This window comes from Phyllostomus discolor, chromosome 13 (genome assembly GCF_004126475.2).
Source record: "Phyllostomus discolor isolate MPI-MPIP mPhyDis1 chromosome 13, mPhyDis1.pri.v3, whole genome shotgun sequence".
Classification (NCBI taxonomy): domain Eukaryota; kingdom Metazoa; phylum Chordata; class Mammalia; order Chiroptera; family Phyllostomidae; genus Phyllostomus; species Phyllostomus discolor.
Genome location: NC_040915.2, coordinates 40,629,291 through 40,648,400, shown reverse-complemented (window position 1 = coordinate 40,648,400; position 19,110 = coordinate 40,629,291). Strand labels below are relative to the sequence as shown.

General features: G+C 69.8%; 2 protein-coding genes across 2 annotated transcripts in view; one reads left to right on the top strand and one right to left on the bottom strand.

The window, feature by feature from the left end:
* The window catches only part of C13H7orf50 (chromosome 13 C7orf50 homolog), a 50,111-nt gene that overhangs the window by 3,285 nt on the left and 27,716 nt on the right, over positions 1-19,110 (top strand). The gene's annotated exons all lie outside the window — the stretch shown is intronic.
* On the bottom strand, positions 9,438-11,486 carry GPER1 (G protein-coupled estrogen receptor 1). Its single transcript, XM_036014432.1, has 3 exons — positions 11,412-11,486; positions 10,757-10,982; positions 9,438-10,666 (listed from the first exon to the last, which is right to left on the bottom strand). The coding sequence occupies exons 1-3, from the start codon at positions 11,484-11,486 to the stop codon at positions 9,522-9,524; spliced, it is 1,446 nt and encodes a 481-aa protein (XP_035870325.1). The 3' UTR covers positions 9,438-9,521.

Genomic DNA, 19,110 nt, shown 5'->3' with positions numbered 1-19,110 from the left:
CGGGTCTGAGCCGCGCCACTGGCCTCCCTCCGCCACCCAGCCCCCAGCCCGTGTTCCCGAGGGCTTCCGAGGGCTCAGTGGAGGCGGCGAGGGCTGGCTCTGGGCCTCCGGGCTGCGCGCCGGGAAGGCGGGGGGCGGGGGGCCTGGAGACACGGAGCGCGGCCCTGGGACCTGAGTTCAGGAACTCACGTGTAAAAGTGTCACATCTGGCGTGACATCAGCGCACCACAAAAGTGTGTGTGTGTGTGTGTGTGTGTGTTTAAATTGGGCGTCAGGCACTGAGCTCTGAGGGGCAGCGAGTTTCCTCAGCTCCAGGCTGTCTCTATGGCTCCGGCGTGCAGCGCCGGACGGCCCAGACCGCTCCGCGCGAGGTGCGGCCTGTCTGGGCGTTCCTCGCGCGGTGCCTGGGTGCCGGGGGGGGGGGGGGGGGGGGCGGGGGGGGCACCGGGTGCCGGCCGCTGCGGCGAGGCCGGTCCGCGTGGCTGTGCTGCCGTGTCTCGTGGGCAGCGACGAGAGGTTCTGCCGTGGACGTGGCCTGGCCCCTGCTCTCCGAGACGCTCTGCCGTGTTCGGCACATGTCCTCACGGTGGACGTGTGGAGACCTGATGGTCAGCCGCCTGGCCCGGCCGAGGGCTTGCTGCTGACCGGTGTGCGCGTTCGCTCTGCCACCAGGGTTCCAGGCCCTGATGCGGCTCGAGCCCTGGTGGCGTTGGCCCGGGCGCCGTGCCCGGGTGCAGTGCAGGACGACAGGGAGCCTCTGTCCCAAGCACGGGGAGGGCTGCTGTGCAGGGGGTGCGCCAGGAGAGCAGGCCCTCCTGAGCCTCTCTTATGAGGATGTGAGCCCCAGTGCGCGTGACAGCGGCGCCCTGGAGTGGGGTCTGAGACCGCCATGGTGGGGCTCCCTGATGTCAGGGAGCCTCAGGGTCTTGTGGCTGCTGGGCTCCGCCAGGCGGGCAGCTGTGGCCCCAGGAGGCCGTGAGCGTGGGCCTGGCTGTCGGCGGGGCACTGGAGGGGCGTCGGGTGTGTGCAGAGCAGGGCTCGCTGTGTCTGGGTGCCGTCTCTCAGCCGCCACCGTCCAGGCTGCAGGGGAGGACGGGCTGGGACCCAGGGCCCCCACTTGTCCTGGGAGCCCCTGCCAGGTCTGCAGGTACCTGAGAGCCGGGACACCTTCCCCCGTTGCCACCGCCCCAAGATCAGCAGGCCCCGTGCCTCCGAGGCTGCCCGCCTTGCTGCACATGCAGATGCACACAGACCCCTGAGCCCGGCTGACCCTCACTCCCTCCCCACCACCGCCACCTGCCCCCAGTCGAGGCTGCTCCCTGGGCTCCGCAGCGTGCCCTTCTCATGACCTCTGCGTGCTGCCACTGGTCACTGCAGCGCGTGTGGCTCTGCGGGGCGCTCTGTGCGGACAGAGCTGCTTCCGCCTGGGGGCCACGGGGACGTTCTTTTTGTCAAAGTGACTGTTTTTCGTTGTCAGGGCGCAGGTGCACTTAAAGAGGTGTGGGGAATCCAGGAGGAGAGCACCAGCCTCGTGGCGCCCAGGCGCGTGCTGGGTCTCTGGCGCAGTGGCCGGTGGGGGAGGGGCTCCTGGTCGAGCAGCCACTTCCGCTCTGTGCCCCACCCAGCTGCTGAGGGCCCCACCCCGGGAGACCCCGCCGCACCCCAACTGGCTGGCAGGGGGCACCTGGGGGGTTCTGCTTTCCCTGGGTCCCAGGCTTGGAAGGTTTTGGGGTACGCGGGGTGTCTGAAGGGTGGGCGCTGGGCTGGGGCTTGTGGCCCAAGGCCTTCCTTGCCGGGTGGGGCCGTCTGCCGAGGAGACGCAGGAGGCTCTCCGCTCGGGGCGGTTCTCACGGGAGCCTCGGCGGTGGGGCGCGGGCTGCCGCACCTGAGGGCGCAGAGGCTGGGCCGCCCGCCTCGGGAGCTGGCCCGTCGGCGGGAGCTTGTGGAAAAGTACTGCGCCACCCCCGCCACCCGGCCCAGGGAGGACCTCCAGCAGGCAGTGCAGACGGAGACGCCACTGTCCCCACGGGGGCCACTGCGCTGTCCTCCGGAAACATCTGCCGGGGGCGGCCTGCGGGCCCCAGTGCGGTCACTTCCCACAGCACAAGGTCCCTGAGCCAGCGCCAGGATGGCCGAAGTACCCCCGCGTGGTGACACTTCACTCCCAGGGGGTGTCCGGGGGTGTCTGCTCCTCTCCCTGGTCCGGCCTCCGCCGTGTCCCCTCCTGGTGCTGTTTGTGCCGCGCCGGGGCCAGCAGGGCCTCTGGGTCACTTCTCGCTCCTCGGCCCGCTCAGCCCGCTGGCCACAAGCCTGCACTGGCCTGTGGGCCAGAGCGAGTGGACGAGAGGGTGCTCTGTGATATTGCGCGTCGCCGTGGTGACCATTCTGGGATAGGGACCCCTGTGAGGTAGAGAGGGCCCCTGGGGGGGCTCCAGGTCTTTCCTCCTGGAGGGGCTCAGAGTGCACCCTGCCCAGAGCTTCTGAACCTTCCTGTGCGCCCCGCTCAGGGGCTGGACGGAGCGGGGCCCTGCCCTGGCCCCAAGTCCATCCCAGAACCCGCTGATGGACCGAAGGGGTCGGGGGTTATGAGGAAGAAACTGGAGAAGAGCAGGGGGCAGCTGGCCTGGTGCATCAGGCGGTTGGGAGGGCGGGCCGTGGGGCGGGCCCTGCAGGGCTCTGCCGCCGCCCTCCCCCACTGAGGACACCCGGCCACATGCACGAGGGGGGGCCACGGAGCCATCCAGCGTCTGTGCGCCCGGGCTGACCTCCGCTGCTGAGGCCGCACCTTCGCTGTCTGGAGACGGGAGGGGCCGAGGGGGGAGGGGCCCTCGGCCGTGGCGCTCAGCGGTCTGGGGCGCCGGCACCCCGCGTGTTCGCAGGGCACTCTCCCCCCATGGAAGCACCTCGGAGTGGGGTGTCAGCAGCCCCGAGAGGCCGGGGGGGGGGGGGCCACAGGACGGGGCGGGGCTGTGTGGAGGAGTGGCAGCGAGGCTGGGCCGCCCCCACACAGTCACCCGGGAGAGGAGTCCGTGCTGGGTCTCTTGGCTCCGGTCACCCTCCGGAGCACCCGGGGAGAGACGGGGTCCGGCAGTGTCCGCCGCCCTGGCCCCAGGTGTGCTGGGGAGAGTCGGCAGAGGTGGGTGGCTCAGGCCGGTGTGCCAGCCCTGCTGAGCCTGTGCGAGGCGGGGTGGGGGGGGGGTGGCGTGGGTGACTTCCGCAGCCGCCCCCCTGCGACAGTGTGCATGTGCAGGCCCGGGGAGGGCGGTGCCGCTGGGTGCTCTCCGTCGTGTCGGCTCACAGGAAAGTTCCCTCTGAGACTGTGGTAGGGACACCGTGAGTCGCAGAGCGGTTACAGGGAGGGCCCCATTCAGAACGGACCGTGGTGTCATAGCCAGGAAGTGGGCCGCTGGGCTTGCCCTGGTGTCCCAGGTGTGGGTCCCCATGAGCACCGTCAGTGTCACGGCACAGAGGCACCTCGTCCCGAGGCTCCCGCGTGCCACCCTCTGCGTCTGTTCCGCCCGCGAGCAAAGGGCCTGCGGGGGCTCCCAGAGCGCTGCCTCGACGAGTGAGGCCGCTGAGGGCAGCTGTGGGTACGCTCCACTCCGCGGGGAGAGCCCCGGAACCCCCAGGTGCCACCGGGTGACTTGGTGTGTGGGGTGTCCCATTTCACCTCCCCCCACCCTGGGAGCGAGCCAGCAGTCGGTGCCTGGCTGTTCCGTACACCAGCCCTCTGACGCAGCGTCGCCCCTGGCCGGGGACGGCGCCCCTGGCGGGGAACGTCATACCTGGAGGGGGACAGCCACACCATCCCGGGCACAGGCACAGGCAACGTCAGAGCTCCGCCCTCCCAGGCTGGGGCAGGCTGTGGTTGGCTCCATTGGTCTCCAGGAGCTTTGGGCGTCATTCGGAGGCAAAGGCAGGGGCTGGGGCCACAGACACGCGGTCTGCCCGTGGGCCGGCCACGGGCACGTGAGCCCCTCAGGTGCTGAGATGGGGTCTCAGCCCATCGACGAGCCCTGAGGGGCTGCCCAGGGGCTGGGAGCCGAGTGGCTTCCCCGCCGCCCTCTCACCGCATCTAAGGCCTCAGCTGCTGCTGCAGTCAGCCAGGGAGGTGTCTGTGAGCTCTGCTTCCGTGGGGTCAGCAGAAAGTAACTCGGCAAAACGTGGTTTCAGAAAAGGAGTGTTCTTGTTTTTCCTGAGTTACACACGACCAGTGTTCGCGGGTGGGGGGGGTGGGGCGGGGGAGGGAGAGAGGGAGAGGGAGAGGGAGAACAGAGGCGCATGTGGAAGAACCCGGAAGCCGGACGCCGCCCCAGACGGCGCTGCAGCGGTGTCCTGGGCCCGTCCTTCCCAGTGTCCTCACGGCAGGTGTGCTTCCTCGTCCCCCGAGAGGACCCCTCAGCCCCGGGCACGCCACGTGCTCCCGCTCTCCCGTGTGACGGGGAGGACGCCCGTGCGTTGCATCCGTGTTGACCGTTTGCTTCTCCTTCGCGAATGCCCATGCGTCTTCGCCAGCGCCGGTGGGCGCGCCGTCCGTCTCCTCCGTGCTGACCGCAGACACGCGCCTCGTGCCGGCAGCTCCTTGCGAGTCCTCTGGAGAGTCAGGTGTTTCCCACGTGGGTGGTTTTTGTTCACGGCTCCTGCCCTGAACAAGCAGCCTCCCGCCCCCACCAGCACTCCCAGACCGCGGGCCCTCTGCTCCCTTCCGGCTCTGCCTCAAGTGCCAAGAGCCACGTGCCTTCAGATGTGAGTTAGAAAATGCTGCCCACGGGACAGACACGTGGCAGGAAGCTGGTGCCGGGGGTGTGAGGGAGCCCGCACCCCGGCCCTCGCAGCGACAGCTGTGTCAGTCCCAGACCTGGACTCGCAGCGACCACCGTGGCCGCCCCAGGCCAGAAGCAGACGCACGGACCGGCGTGGACCGGCGACGCCGTGGGCCCTGCCGCAGAGAGAGGTGCTGCACCACCCACAGGCCCCCCAGGGGGACGGGCTGTGGCAGAAAAGCGCCGTCCCCGGTCCCCAGGGCCTGCAGGTGAGGCAGGACAGCGCGCAGCTGCGAGTGAGGACCCCCAAAGGCTTTCGCTCGGTCCCGGACCCCCGAGGGGACGAAGCTCCCCTGCCCGTGCTCTCCAGCGGGAGAAGCGCCGACAGAAAGGGGAGCCGTGGGAGCCGGGAGCTGGACAGGCAGGTTCGCGCGGTGGAAGAGAGCACCAGAAGCCGGAAGGCGGGTGTAGAACGGCCCTGCGGTGCACAGGGAGGTGCCAGGATGGAGCCACCGGGAAGCTGAGAGGCGGCAGCTCCGGCTCCGGGAAAAGGAGTGGGGAGAGGCCGAGGAGACGCAGGAGGAGGCTTGGCTCGTGCGGGGAAGCCGGCACGCCCCGCCCCCACTGCCCCACCCCGGGTGCCGGGCCCATCCCCGCCCTGCTGGTGTCGCCCTGGTGCTCCCTGCCAGGTGGCCTTGCCCCTTGCCGCGCACCTGCCCTGTCCCGGGACTGCCAGGCGAGGGCCTGAGGCTGCCAGGACGCTCAGCGATCACACGCAGGACACGCTCCCTGCGAGGCTGATGCCCCTTCCCGGCCGCCCGGCGAGGGGCCGCCTGCGTGTGTCAGGGAAGCGTGTGTCACGGTGGCACTCCCTGGCGGTGGGGGGCCACTGGCCCCGGCCTGCTCACGCAGGCCCGCTGGCGGGCTCCGGGCGGGCTCCGCAGTACCAGAGTGGGCAGGTCGGGCGGAGTGTTTGTTCAGCCCTCTCAGGGTTATTTTCGTAGTGGCATGAAAGATTTCTCAGGGCCGAGCCTCCGCAGCTGCGAAAACAGCCGCTGCTTTGAAGCGGTTTTCCCAGGCACAGAGCTCGCCCCCCGCTGTTCGCAGGGTAAACAGTGTCTGGTCTCAGCCGCCGTTCCGAGGCCGGGCTCCAGTCTCCGTGGCTCCGGGCGCCTCACCCGGCCTCCCGGCCCCGCCCACCTGCTCTTGCCCACTCTCCCGAGTGATGCCCTCAGGGGCTGAACCCCACAGGGCAGCCAGGTCCCGGCTCCCCGCCGGCCCTCGGGCGTGGGCTGTGCGGCAGGCCCTCCTCGCCGGGCACAGTGGCCATGCCGGCCCCCGTCACGCAGTGCGAGGCCGTGGGATGCCACATGTGATGCTGCGTGGCTGCGTGGCTGTGGGACGTCAGCCGTGAGCAGGAGGGTGGCAGGGGCCGGTGCAGGGCTCCGTGTGCGGGGTGCTCTGCGGCCGTTCCGGGAACAGAGCAGGACTGGGGCCCCGAGGTGGGGCTCTGCAGCCATCGCCAGGTGGGGCAGAAGCAGCCACTGCGACTCGGGGACGGTCCTGGGGTCCAGTGCCCGACGTGGGGCGGGCGTCATCTCGCAGCCCGCAGGGGCGGGGCCGGGCCGGGGTAGCCGTGCATGGATTGCCTGGGGTCCCAGCTGTGTGGGCAGAGGGACCCCCCACTCCCCACCCCCCGTGTCCTCATTCTGGGGCGGGGGCCGACTGGGCGAGGGCAGACCACTGTGTCGTGGAGCAGGGGGCCTGGATGCTGCAGGCCCACTCTCTGCACTCGCCCGCTGACCACACCTTCGCTCTGTGTCCGGCTGCAGGCGGGGCCTGGGCAGCCCCCCGGAGTAGGAGGGGAGCGGGCCCCGGGGTGGGCTTTGTCACGTGGCCCTGTCCCCGTCTGCGCCTTTCTCACCGTGTGGCAGACACCGTGTTGGGAGGCTCCCGCTCGGCCGCTGCTCCTGGGCGAGGGGTTGGAGACCGGGGGCTCGCCGCCCCGTGAGTGGACAGAGCTGTGGGCATGTGTGCTTGTGTGGTTGTGTGTCTGCAAGCTCACTGCGTATAGGCATGAACTCTCACACCTGGAGCACACTCGTGTGCACACACCATGCTCCGACACGTGCTCTGGTTGTAGAGATCTCGAAGTTAGAACAGTCCCTCAGCTCCGTCCGGGCCAATGGCTCCTCCTGGCCACCCTCTCCGCCCGGCCTGCATCCCCGTGCCTGCACAGAGAGCTCCAGCGCGAGGAACAGGGACAGGCTCTCGGACGGCCGCTCGCCCTCTGGGCGGAAGTCTGCCCACGGGCTCGGGGCGGGGCCTGTGCCTGTCCTCAGGGCGGGGGGGGGGGGGTGGCCTGCGTTCAGCACAGAGCAGGCCGGGGGCCACAGGCGGTGCTGCCCACGGCTCTGAGCCTGTGAGCGGGGCCAGAGGGCTGGGTGAGTGGGAGCGGCAAAGCCTTGGTTCTACCCTGTGCTGCTCCTGGCGAAAGCGAGGGCTCCGCCCCGGCCCTCGGCGCTCTCCAGAAGGTCTGCACGTGGCCGGGTGGGCTGGCTACGCCCGGGGCCCTGCCGTCTGTCTCCCAGACGGGAGCTCTAGGGTCTCGGTACAACGAGGCTCTGAGGCCACCTGGCCCACCCTCGGGCTTGTCCAGGACCCCTCGCCGCATTTGCTGTTCTCGTGACCCTGCATGCTGTCCGTCTGTCTTGCAGGCCCTCGGAGCGGCCCCGCCCAGCTCTCCAGGTCAGGGCTCGGGCTATGCGAGGTCCGAGGTAGGAGCCAGGCCCAGCCCCTGTGACCTGTGCTTTGGGCACATGCCTGCTGGGCTGCCTGCTGGGGAGGCTGTTCAGAAACAGGAGGGGACTTCTGAGGGCAAGAAGGACACGCCTGTCCCGTGGGGTCCGAGGTGGACCCAGAACCCCAGCTGGGAGCTCCCTTGGCTGAGGCCTGGGGAGGGGCAGGAACGTTTCAGCTGGACGCAAGGAGGCCCCCGGGAGCCCTTGGAAGGCACCCGCTGCGTGCCGCCCGTGGCGGGTCTGGTGCGCCCTGGGGAGGGGCCGGGCCTGGGGCCGTGCCCACAGCTCCCGGCCTGCTCTTGCCTGTTGGCGCCGGAGTCGCCGGGGCCCTGGGGGGCATTCAGGCTTTGAAGCTGGAGACGCGGCAGCTCCGGCTGCATCCTCGCCCTCGCCAGGCTCCGGCAGCCGCGGACCCTCCGTCCGGTGCCAGTGGTGCCAGTCCCGCCATCCGAGAGGCAGGACAGCGTCGACCCGTCGGGCTCGCTCACTGGAGGGCAGAGACCAGGCCTCGCCCCCCCATCACAGCCGGCAGTGACGGTGTCGGAGGGCGAGCCCCCTGTGCAGTTGGGTGCGCGATGCTGGAGCCCCAGCCTGTGCCCATGCTCACCGGGGGCCCTGGGGCCCGGCGTGCACCCTGGGTGACGGCCCCGCCTGCTCTGACAGGCCTGTGCTGGCGGCAGAGCCACCGAGGGGCGGGGGGGTGGGGGCGTCTTTCAGAGAGCGAGGTGACCCCGTGCCCGCCAGGAGGGCCTCCGAGTGTTCCTGCTCCGATGCGAGGGGGGGCTCGAGCCAGGGAGACGCACGCCCACGGGCCAGGGAGCGCGCGCACGCTCACACGGGACAGGCCTGCTCGCTGAGGCCTGCGCTCACGCGGGGCCGCCGAAACGGAGAGCGGCTCGCCCCGGGACAGGCAGCCCTGCCTCTGCAGAGACCCCTGAGGGCCGCGCCCGGGGAAGCCGGGCTGCTCTGGGGGCGCCGTGGGGCGCCGGGGGCCAAGTGCTCTCAGCCAGTGGGGACACCTCGGCTGGGGCTGCCAGGCGGAGCCTTCCGGAAGAGCCAGGGCACGTGGAGCGTCCGTGCCCGCAGCCGGTGAGGCGTGTGTCAGGCCCCGGGATGCCGCTGTGTGCAGCGGCTGCGCTGGACGCTGGGTCTTGAGCGCGCTCACTGGAGGGCGTCTGCAGGGCCCGGGGCCCCTTTCGCTGGAGAGGAAGGAGCGGTTGTGCTGCCCAGGCCTGGGGAGCCCCCAGCCCGCCCACTCGGGAACCTCTCGTGGGGCCGAGAGGACCCAGCACCGGAGCGGAACTGACGAAAGCCGAACACTGCTGGCAACCGTTAGCTGTCACGTGTTTACATGTTGATGAGAACTGGTGACGTGTTCCTCATTGTCCCCACTGTCCCCCTGCATGCTGGAGCATCCCGTGGTGCCGCTGCACACGCACGCGGGGCGGAGACGCCGCCGGCACATGGCGCTGCCTCGCTGTCCCCTGCCCCGGGAGAGGCGCCTTCCCGGCCCGGGCGGCTGCCCGCGGGCTGGGGGCGCTCGCGCACGGCTTGCTCGGGACTGTGGGCGTCGAGGCAGCCGCAGTGTCCCGTCCGGACCAGTCCCCAGCCCGCCTTTCCTCGGGGGCCGGCCCAGGGCACATCTGCCCTGGGACTGGGGCCCTGCACCCAAAGCGCCCCCTCTGCTTCTGCTCCCGGCGGCCCGCGTCAGCGGGGACTCTGCACAACACGGACGGACGGTGCAGAGCGGACATGCGGGCCGCGCCGGTCCCCGGGCCCCTCTGTCCCCCTGTGGCCGGCAGTCGGGAGCGAGGAGGGCACGCACACCTGTGCAGGGGCGGCCAGCGGGGGCCCGGGGGCCGGAGTGGGACGTGCGCAGGCGAGTCTGTGGCAGTGCTCTGCCGCCTCCCTGCCCCGGGCCCCGGGCAGTGCCACGAGCCGGCTGGGGCCGCTGGGCCTACGCCACACTGCTGAGCCTCACCTCCGGCTGCTCGGGGCTGTCCGGAATGAAGGCCTTCAGGGCCGCGTGGCAGAAACGGTTCAGAGCCGACACGCTTGTCTTCTGCTCGACGTACAGCCTCAGCTTGTCCCTGAAGGTCTCCCCCAGGAAGCTGTAGATGAGGGGGTTCAGGCAGCTGTTGGAGAACGCCGCGAGGTTGACGATGTGACTGGTGAGGGGGTAGGCGTGGCGGAAGGACTGCTGGCAGGGCGAGGCCCCCGGCGGCGTCCGCTGCAGGAGGTGCACGCTGATGAAGACGTTCTCGGGCAGCCAGCAGACGAAGAAGACGAGGACCACGGCCACGATCATCCGCAGGGCCTTCTGCCGCCGGGGGCGCAGGCCCCGGTGCCGGTGAGCCTGGACGAGCGCCCGGGCGATGAGCGAGTAACAGAGGCCGATGATGGCGAAGGGGACGATGAAGCCCAAGGTGACCTCCAGCCACTGCACCTCCTTGACGTCCGCGAAGCAGAAGCAGCCGTCGCCGGCGTGCTGCAGGTGCACGGCGGCGAAGGGCAGCAGCGTGGCGGAGACCGCGGCCAGCCAGACGAGGCCGCAGCTCAGCCTGGCGTGCTGCTTGGTGCGGAACGGGCCGCAGCGCACGGCACGGGCCAGGGCCAGGTAGCGGTCGAAGCTCATCCAGGTGAGGAAGAAGATGCTGCTGTACATGTTGACCTGCAGGAAGAGGGACATGAAGGTGCACAGCACGGCGATGTCGTAATACTGCTCGTCCAGGTTGAACACCTCGATCAGGGAGTCGGCCACCAGGATGAGGTCCGCCGCCGCCAGGTTGATGAAGTACAGGTCGGGGACGGTCATCCTGTCCCGGAACCTGATGTTCACCGCCAGGATCAGGATGTTGCCCACGAAGCCGATGGGGAAGAGGAAGACGGTGTAGAGGCAGGAGAGGAAGAGCCCGACGGCGTACTGCTGCTGCGCCAAGAGCGCGCCCGTCCGGTTCGCGAGGGCCAGGCCGAACGCCTCGGGGGTGCCGTTGCCGGGGCCGGGGCTCGTCTCCATGCCGAGGACGGGCGCAAGGGAACTCACACGCGTGTCCGCGCCGCACGCGGGCTCCCAGGCTGGCCCCGGGGCTCGGAGAGGCCCGCCTCAGCCTGCAGGCCCATCTTCAGGGGGGCGGTCCCGCTCTCCTCTGCACGGGCAGCCCCGGCGCGCTCCCGCCGCCGCCCCCGCGGCACCTGGGGAGGCAGAGGAGGGCGTGAGCCTTCCCCGACTGTCACCCTGCGGGGTTCGAGCGCCGCACAGTCGGGGCTTCTGTCGCCTCGGAGGGACCGCGGTCTGTCTCCGAGCCGAGGTGGAGGCAGCACCGGCAGAAACTGCCCGCGCCCCCTGCTGCGCGGGCGCCCGGAGCCACGGGGTCTGGGCAGCGGGTGGCAGCGGGTCACCCTCGCCCTGGAGGCTGTGCTGTAGCGGTCGGATCGCAGGCTCGTGAGGAACCTTAGGAAAACTACTGCCTGCCCGAGAGGAAGGAAGATTTATCCCCGCAGCTGCTGGGAAGGGGAGTGAGCGGGAAGGGAAAAACCCAGCTCCCCCGGGAGGGCGCCTCGCGGGCCGGGCAGGGACTTCTCCCCAGCGACAGGCGGCCAGAGAAGCCCGGCTCCCTGCCAGCCCTGGTCCTGAGCGTAGGTGCCGCAGACGGAGGTTTTTTCATATTACAGCACGGAAGTTGGAGAATGAGGAATGAAAATGGTAATTATTTTGGGAAATACTGTTGAAATGTTACTTAATGTTTTGACACATTAATGTCAAACCACATATACTTTTGTGATGCTGTTTGTCACCGGACACTTGGTCACCTAGACAGCCGGTAAGGAGGGTGTCCTTTCGGCTCACCTCTGCCGGGGCCAGCGTCTGTGCTGCTGGCCGGGCAGCTCTGTCGAAACTGGGGTGTCTGGTCTTGGGCTGCATTTCCCCAAGGGACACCCCCACCCCCGGTGTCAGCCAGGGACACCGGCAGTGCCTGGGTTTGTCACAGTGCGGAGGGGTGCCCTGGGCAGCAGGACACCCAACGGCCGCAGGACGGCCCCGCCCCACCCCAGGGAGGCTGCAGCCCAGAAACCCGCAGTGGCTGAGTGGTGAGGTTGAAGTGGATTTGGATTGTTTTTTCACTTGAGACTTTTCACTTCTCTCTGTGAGGCAATTAGTGACCATTTTCTGAAGTGCTGCCAAACCAGGCCAGGCGTCTGCTGGCTGCTGCTCAGAAGTGGGACTCCCAGAGAGGAGGAGGAGGGGGACCCACCCCGCCTGGGGCGTCGGCCGGTGCCCTGGGCGTCAGCCGGTGCCCTCTGCTGGCCGGGGCTGGTGGATGCGGCGCTAGAAGCTTCTGTCTTTCCCTCCCTGGTAAAGGCTGCTCAGCCTCTCGGCCCTGCTCGGGGGGGGGGGGGGGGCCTGGCTCGGCCGGGGCTGCAGCGAGAGGGAAGCTCACAGGCGAGGGCTGCAGCCGCCACCCGGCCTCTTGCCCGCAGTGGGGGGAGAGGCTGCGAGGGGGGACTCCTGAGTCCTTTCCTTTTCCCCGTGTGAGTGGGGTCTCTGCTCCCTGACAAATCCCGGGTGTGGTCTGAGGCAAAGACACAGGAATTTAGGGCTAAATCTGACCACGGGTTGTAAAGACTCCGGTCTGCGTTAGACGGTGTGCGGTCACCTTGTCTCCAGCTTGCACCGCTAGTCCAGGTCTGAAGACATGAGGCCACACGATCCCCCGCCTGAGTGGCTTGGCTGGGCGTTGTCCCCGAAACTGAAAGGTTGCGGGTTTGGTTCCCAGTCAGGGCGTGTGCCTGGGTTGCGGGGACGGTTCTGCATTGAGGCAGCCGATTGACGACTCTCTCCCCCCTCTCCCCCTCCCTCCCCTCCCTCTGAAATCAGCGAGCATGTCCTCGGGCCAGGGGTGAGGAGAGAGGGGACCCCACTCTTCTCAGACCTTCTGGGCTGTGTCTGTGCACAGGAGCAGCAGCCACCCGTGCGCTCCGGGGCAGGCGAGGACGGAGGGCAGCCGGCCGGCCTGTCCTGCAGGGCGCCGGGTCCTCCACGGAGCCCCGTGGGGCAGCCTGGGGCCGGCGTCCTCGCTGCGCACTACAGGGGGTGGGGGGCACCCACGCTCCAGTCCTGCCCCCGGGCACAGGTGCTGAGTCGGGGTTTTCCGCCGGGAGCCTCGGGGCCCCGTCCCGGCGCCTGCCTGGTCTGCCCGTGCCCGTGTCCAGCTGTTACCCTCAGCAGGCTGCTCTCCACCCCGAAGGCAGAGCCCAGGACGGACTCACCTGTGCCGCAGCTGGTCTGGCGCTTTTCTGGGTGGGCCCTTGTGGCCTCGGGGTCCCCTGGAGCAGCCGCAGGAAGTGCTCACGGGGCGCTGGCCCCACGTGGAGGCCTGCCCTTCTCTCTGGCAGCGGCAGCGGCGGAGGCAGCGGCAGCTCTGGCTCCGGGAGCAGCTTTATAGGTCTCCCAGGGCCGCCCGGCGGGAGGGCCTCCCCGGAGGCCGCGTTAACCCTTCCCTGCCGGCCTGCTCCCTCCCCCACGGCGGCAGTGAGCGCGGTGCTGCCCGGCTCTTCACGGAAGTTTCCAGCCTCACTGCCTCCTTTACCACGGAGACCGTCCTGTTAGGTTGGAAGGGATTGTGAGCAGGTCTCGTTTATCCTTTGGGTGATGATCTATCGTCATTTGTTGAAGCCTCAAATGTTCTCTCGCTTGTTTCAGCAACTGCCTGGCCTTAGAATGGAGCCCTGGCCCTGGCCGGGGCAGCTCCGAGGGCGGGGGGGCGTCCTTCTCCAGAGTGAGGGGTCCCCGAGGGTGCGGTCCCCGGTCGGTTGGGCGCGGCAGCCAGGCAGTGCTGCCCTCTCACCCGACAGCTCTCTCCGTCTCGCGCCCTCCCTCCCCTCTCTCTGAAAATAAATAAAATCTTGTAAAAAAAAAAAAAAAAACCCTAAACGCTCAATTCCCTCAGTTTAGAGAGTGAATTATACAGAGACTCTAACCTAGGAATTTCACAGACGTTTGCAGAACAGAGTTTAGACCCGAGAAGCAGCAGGCGGTTCAGCGAGGAACTCGGGAGCTCGACTCATTCTCTGCTCTCACTCCCGACGGCCTCAGCCGGGCCTCTGCCCCCTCCCCCTCCTCCTGAAGCCGCCGGCGTGGCGTGGCGTGGCGTGCGCCCGTCTTGGTGGCAGACCTGGGAAGTCTCCTCCGCTGTGGGTCCCACCCTGCCCCCTGGTGCCCAGCGCCGGCCTGGGTGTTGGGCGGGACTTAGCCCCGGTTCCCAGAACCACCTGCTGGCGGTTGGCACCGCACCACCGGCGCGGAGACAGGCTGGCCGGGAGGGACTGCGGGGCCTGTGTGCGCAGGCTGCTGTGCCCAGGGACGCGGCCCCACGCACGCCACGTGTCAGCGAACCTCGTGCTCCCCGTGGCCTCGTCTTCTCACCTCCCCGGTTTGCCGAGACTGCGAGGCCGCGCTCTGAGGGACCTGTTCCCTGCGAGGCGGCTGCAGGTGGGCTGGGAGGTGCGCTGGACCGGGACGCGGCGTCCCCCGGAGGTGCGTGTGGGACACGCACGTCCCCAGCAGGGCTCTGCATGCTGTCTCCGGCGTTCAGGGCCCCTCTGGCTCCAGCATTCCGGCCGCGAGGCCTGTGCGGTGGCTTCCTGGCCGGTGAACAGGCGTGCGTCGGGCGGCCCCCATCCAGACACGCTCCGGGCAGCGGCAGACACCAGCCAGCGCCTCAGCCACCGTTTCGGAAGAAACGAGCCGTGAGAAAGTCCGGCTTCCTCTTCAGTTAAATAAATAAATACAGTGAAGCTCAAACCTGGAAATAGCCCACATGTCACTTAAAAATAGCTGCTTGCCACCAGTGCACCCTGGCCGCCGCCGCACCTTTGCGTTTGCCGCGGGGTCTGCTTAGGGACCACTAGGGTCCTGCGGCTGCCCCCCAGTTTTGTGCTTGAGGCTTAGAATCAGTGAACTGGGGCCGCCAGGTCTTGGGGCCCCGGCCCCCGGACTGCCGGAGCACTGGTGGCTGTGTGACCGGTCGGCCCTCACAGCACTGCGAGGCGGGGGTGGGCGGTTCTCGGCGCTCAGTCTATCGCGCCCCGGCCACATCGGGCGAGCGCCCCTGGTGGTGCAGGTCAGGCCACGCCCTGGGAGGGACCGTGGGTCCCAGGGCACGTTTATGGGCAGAATGTGCCCGAGTGTCAGGCTGAAGGCCGGGGTCTTCGTCCTGTTCCCATCGGACGTTCTGCGACCCCCAAGCTGCGCCATCGGGGGCCACAGGGAAAAGCTGCACAGCCCCCGGGGCGTTCACGCAGCCTGCCCAGCCGGCACCCGCCCACAAGCCGCTCGTCCCTCCGGGGCCGGAAGTCCTGCCGCGGCCGCAGGAGCCGCGAGGTGGTGCCGTCTGCACGGCCCGCGGGGCGAAGCCTGCCGGCCCGAGGCCCGGGACGACCTTCCCGGTCTTGCACTTGGACTGGGCAGCCCCGAGCGGCTCCCAGGGAGCTGCCCACGCCCGCCCCTCGGGGCCGTGGGGCTCTCCTGCCCCGAGACGCCGCGCACTGATGCTTCCCGTCTGCCGGTGCTGGCGGTGCTGAGCGATGGCCCCGGACACCGGGTGGCAGGGAAATGAAGACGAGTGGCCGGGCCAGAGGAAGTGGCTCAGCGCATTGCTGTAATTACGGCAAATCGGAAAGGACTCTCGTGAACACTGACAGCCGGTCAGGAAGCGGGTCGGCTGCCCCGTGTCCGGGCTCTGTGGGCAGCCACACTGCTGGTGCTTCGGGGGCGGCACACCCCCCCTTTGGCCTCAGGGGCCGCCTGGCTTGCAGCCATCGGCTCTGCCATCCGATCTGTTCAGGCGCCGGGTCAGCGGCCTGTGGACAGAGGCACGTGAGTCCTGGCCCAGCCTCCGGCCAACGGACGGGCGCGTGGGTGGTCTCTCGCTTGGTCGTGTGCTTCTTCCAGAGGGGCGGGGCCTTCCTGAGGGGGAGGGTGTCCAGGGACACCGTGTCTTCTCCCCCACACCCCTGTGCCGACAGGCCCACAGCCAGGGCGTTCCGCGGACACCTGCTGGCCGTGCACGGGCCTCCTGGACCCTGGCGTCTCGGCCTTCCTGCAGCGGGCACCTGCGCAAGCTCGGGGCGGGTCGCCCCTGCCCTGTGCCCGGCCCTGCTCCGGGCTCTCCCCGCCCGCCTCCAGGTGGAAACAGGCCGGGCCCCGGAGCCAGAGGTGGCTCGCCCGCTGCGCTCGCCAACCCCTCCGGCTCTTACAGTCCGACCCACGGCCTCGCAGGTCTCCCGTTCCAAATGACTCGGTCCTCCACACGACAGCCCCCCTCCCACACGTCGCCCAGGTGTGATTGGGTTTTCGAAGAAACAGCTCCTGGACCAGCCTCTGGAACGAGCTAAGTTGGAGAGCCGAGGTTCCACTGTGTTTGGGGAGATGACAAAGCGTGGAAATTGGTTCCTGGAGAAACCGTCCCCAGCCCCAGGTCTTCCCCTCACCCCCGGCCCCCATCCTTGTCTCTGAGGCATCCTGGGCCCCCCCGAGAGAGGCGGGGCGGGCCTCGGACCTCGGTGACAAACCCTCTCCACCTGCTGTGTGCTCAGCGTGTACCAGCCACTGTTGGAAGCACTTCCTGGGTGAGAGTTCAGGTGGATGCGCTTCCCACGCGAGGCAGGCGCCGTGGCACGGGACACGGAACGCAAGCGACGCCCCGGGCCCGGCCCCAGACGTCCAGCCCGGGAGCCTGCGCGCTTGCTGTTGGGATGGGTGTGCACATGGTCGGGGTCGCAGGGCTGGCGGGCCGTGTGGGGGCCTAGGCACAGAAGCGCCCCTGCCCGCCGGCCGGTCCGGGGCAGTCAGCGCGCCCGGCACCCCAGGCCCGGCACCACTGCTTCCCGACCCCGAGCTCAACCTCTCCAGGACGGCTGTCGCCGTGGCCCTTGCGTTGGTGCCACCCCGTGGCCTCGTGCACGGGGACCTGCCGGCAGTGTGCGGGCCGGAGCCTGGCTGCCGAGCAGGACCGGACCGTGCAGGACCAGGCGCGCCGTGGCGGCTCCTCCGCTCGCCGGTGAGGGCGGGCCGTTTCCGGGCCGGGCCCTCACGAGCAACGCAGACGGAGCGTTTGCACACCAGTCCTCGCGAGACGTGCATCTTCCTTCCTGGGGCGGGCGCCAGGGAATGTGGTCGCCGGTTCTCACGGCGAGCCGTGTTTCTCCAAGCACGGGGCCGTAGGTGTCGTGTCCGTGCCGGGCCCTGGGAGGCTGGCGCTGCAGGGTCCAGGAGAAGCAGAGGTGTGTGCCTGGGGCCCGGGGTCCCCGGGAGAACGGGACGAGCCTCCGAGGCAGACCCCGTGGCCTGCGTGGTGCCCATCTCTGGCCAAGGACCAGGGCTCCTGGGGCCTTTCCTGAGCCACGCCAGGGCTGCCACGGCCTGGCCCCAGGGCCCCTGGGCGCCCCCTGGGCTTGGCCCTGGGAAGGCTCGCAGTCGTCGTTAGTGTGGGAAGTGGGTGAAGCTGCGGGTTCCCCGGGCACTCCACGCGCCGGGCGGGCAAGGCCCCGCTCAGACCCCTGCGAGCACACGCTCGCCTGGACGCCTGTGGTCTCGGACTCGAGTCTCCCTGGGCCGGCACGCTCAACTCTGTCCCCTGACGGCCCACGGCCCAGGGCCCGCGCTGGGGCGGCATCTCCACCACCCTCCCACCACTGGAGGGGACCACAGCGCCGGGACTCTGGGTTGCTCATGCTCCGCTGGAGCCCTGGGGCCCCGCCCTGCCCGCCCCTCTGGCCGGCTCCTCCCTCCCTCTCCGGTCCCTCCCAGCCCTGGGCAGCTGTGCAGCACCGCCACGTGGGGCGCGGCCCAGCCTGAGGGTGAGGCGACGACTGTTGGGCTCCCTGTCCACACCGCGCACGGACACTCGCCTGGGGTGTGCGAGGGCCAGAGCCCTCAGCACTGAGCAGGACGGGCCACACTGGTCTGCCGTCTCCCTGACGCTGCGGTTGCTTCCAGGTCGGGGCCCCGCCCCTAGGGAGAACCCAGGCCACCCGTTGCCAAGTCCCCCCTGAAAACGGGCGCAGCAGACAGGCCCACCCGAGGGGGGAGCCCAGTGGTGGCGGCTTGTGCGCAGCAGGTGACAGACCCATCCCGGCCGTGGCTCAGGAGACAGCACCGGGGCCCCACTGGCCCCCCCCTCCCCCGGCCACCCTCTCTGGAGGAGCAGGCCACTGGCCGCCGCGGTCCCAGGGCCGAGAGTCGAGTACACCGCAGGGCAGAGGGGCCGGGCGGGGCGGGGCCTGGTGACAGGCGCCTGTGCCCCGCAGCCCCGGCCCGTGGTCGTCTCTGCTGCCAGCCTGGCCCGCCCCGCAGCCCCCGAGCTCCCGGGGAGCGGGCAGGCGGAGGGAGCCCTGCGGTCCTGTGAGGACGGCAAGGACTCGGCCTTAATTCAAACCACACGCTGCATCTGACGCAGAGTACGGTCTGGCCACGTGACCACAGAGCCTCGGACGGGTCTGGGAGGGGAGCCTGGTGCGGATGGAGAGGGCTGCGAGTGCCGGCGGCACAGGTGGCAGCCCCACCCCGGCACAAGGGGGGCGCCCGCAGTCTGTCTGGTCGCAGTCCGAGGACGATCCGGGGCTCTGCCCTCCGCCCCCCGGGGAAGGGCGTCCGGCCGCCGGCACCCTGAGCCCAAAGCCGCGCCCCACCCCTGCCCGCAGGCCTGCACGCAGCACCCTGCTCGGCTGGGCAGGGCCGGGGCGCGGCGCCCGGAGGGCCGTCGGGAAGAGTTCCTGCTGTGTCTGGTCTGCGGCTCGCCTAAGCCACGCCTGTCTGGAGGCCGGCACCAGGCAGGTAGGAGCCTTGGGAGGCATGGCAAGGACGGGCGCGGGGTCAGCGAGGTCCCGGGCACGGCCCAGGTCCTGAAGGAGCGAGGTCTGCCCGGCGGAGCGAGGGTGCCCTCTCTACTGCCCCCTGACCGGCCCCGGGGCCGGCGACTCCTCTTCACAGCCTCTGCCGCCGTGCAGCTGGGTCCCCTCCGCAGTGGAGCTCGCCCTGCAGGGGTGTACGCTTGCGGCAGGACCTTCTAAGCAGCGCCCACCTGTCCGGGGTCCCTGACGGCACCCACAGCCACGGGAGGTCCATGGGGCGAGCCCGGGTCCAAGGCACCCATTGGAGCTTGCTCAGGGGTGGGGAGGCCTCCTGGGGGAGTGAGGACCCCTGAGGCTCCTCTGCCCTGGGGGCGGGGAGCCAGAGGCTGGAGGGGCAGCAGGGCTCCTGTCCGTCTCTCCGGCTGCGGCCTCCCAGCTCCCACGAGACTAGTGCCTGGTCACTGGCCCCATGGCCGCCAGCCTCACCCCTGCTGAGCACCCCAGGGGCCCAGGCCTCATCCGTCCAGGGCCCAGGGCTGCTGTGAGGGGCTGCTCTGAGGGCCTGCAACACCGTGGGGCAGGCAGACTAGGGAGACCCAGGCCCCGCCTGGGGATGGGAGGGGCGGGGCGGGAGTCCCGTGTGGGTGGGGCTGGCTCTGCTGGAGGAGGGACTCGGGCCTGGGAGGCCGTGGCCT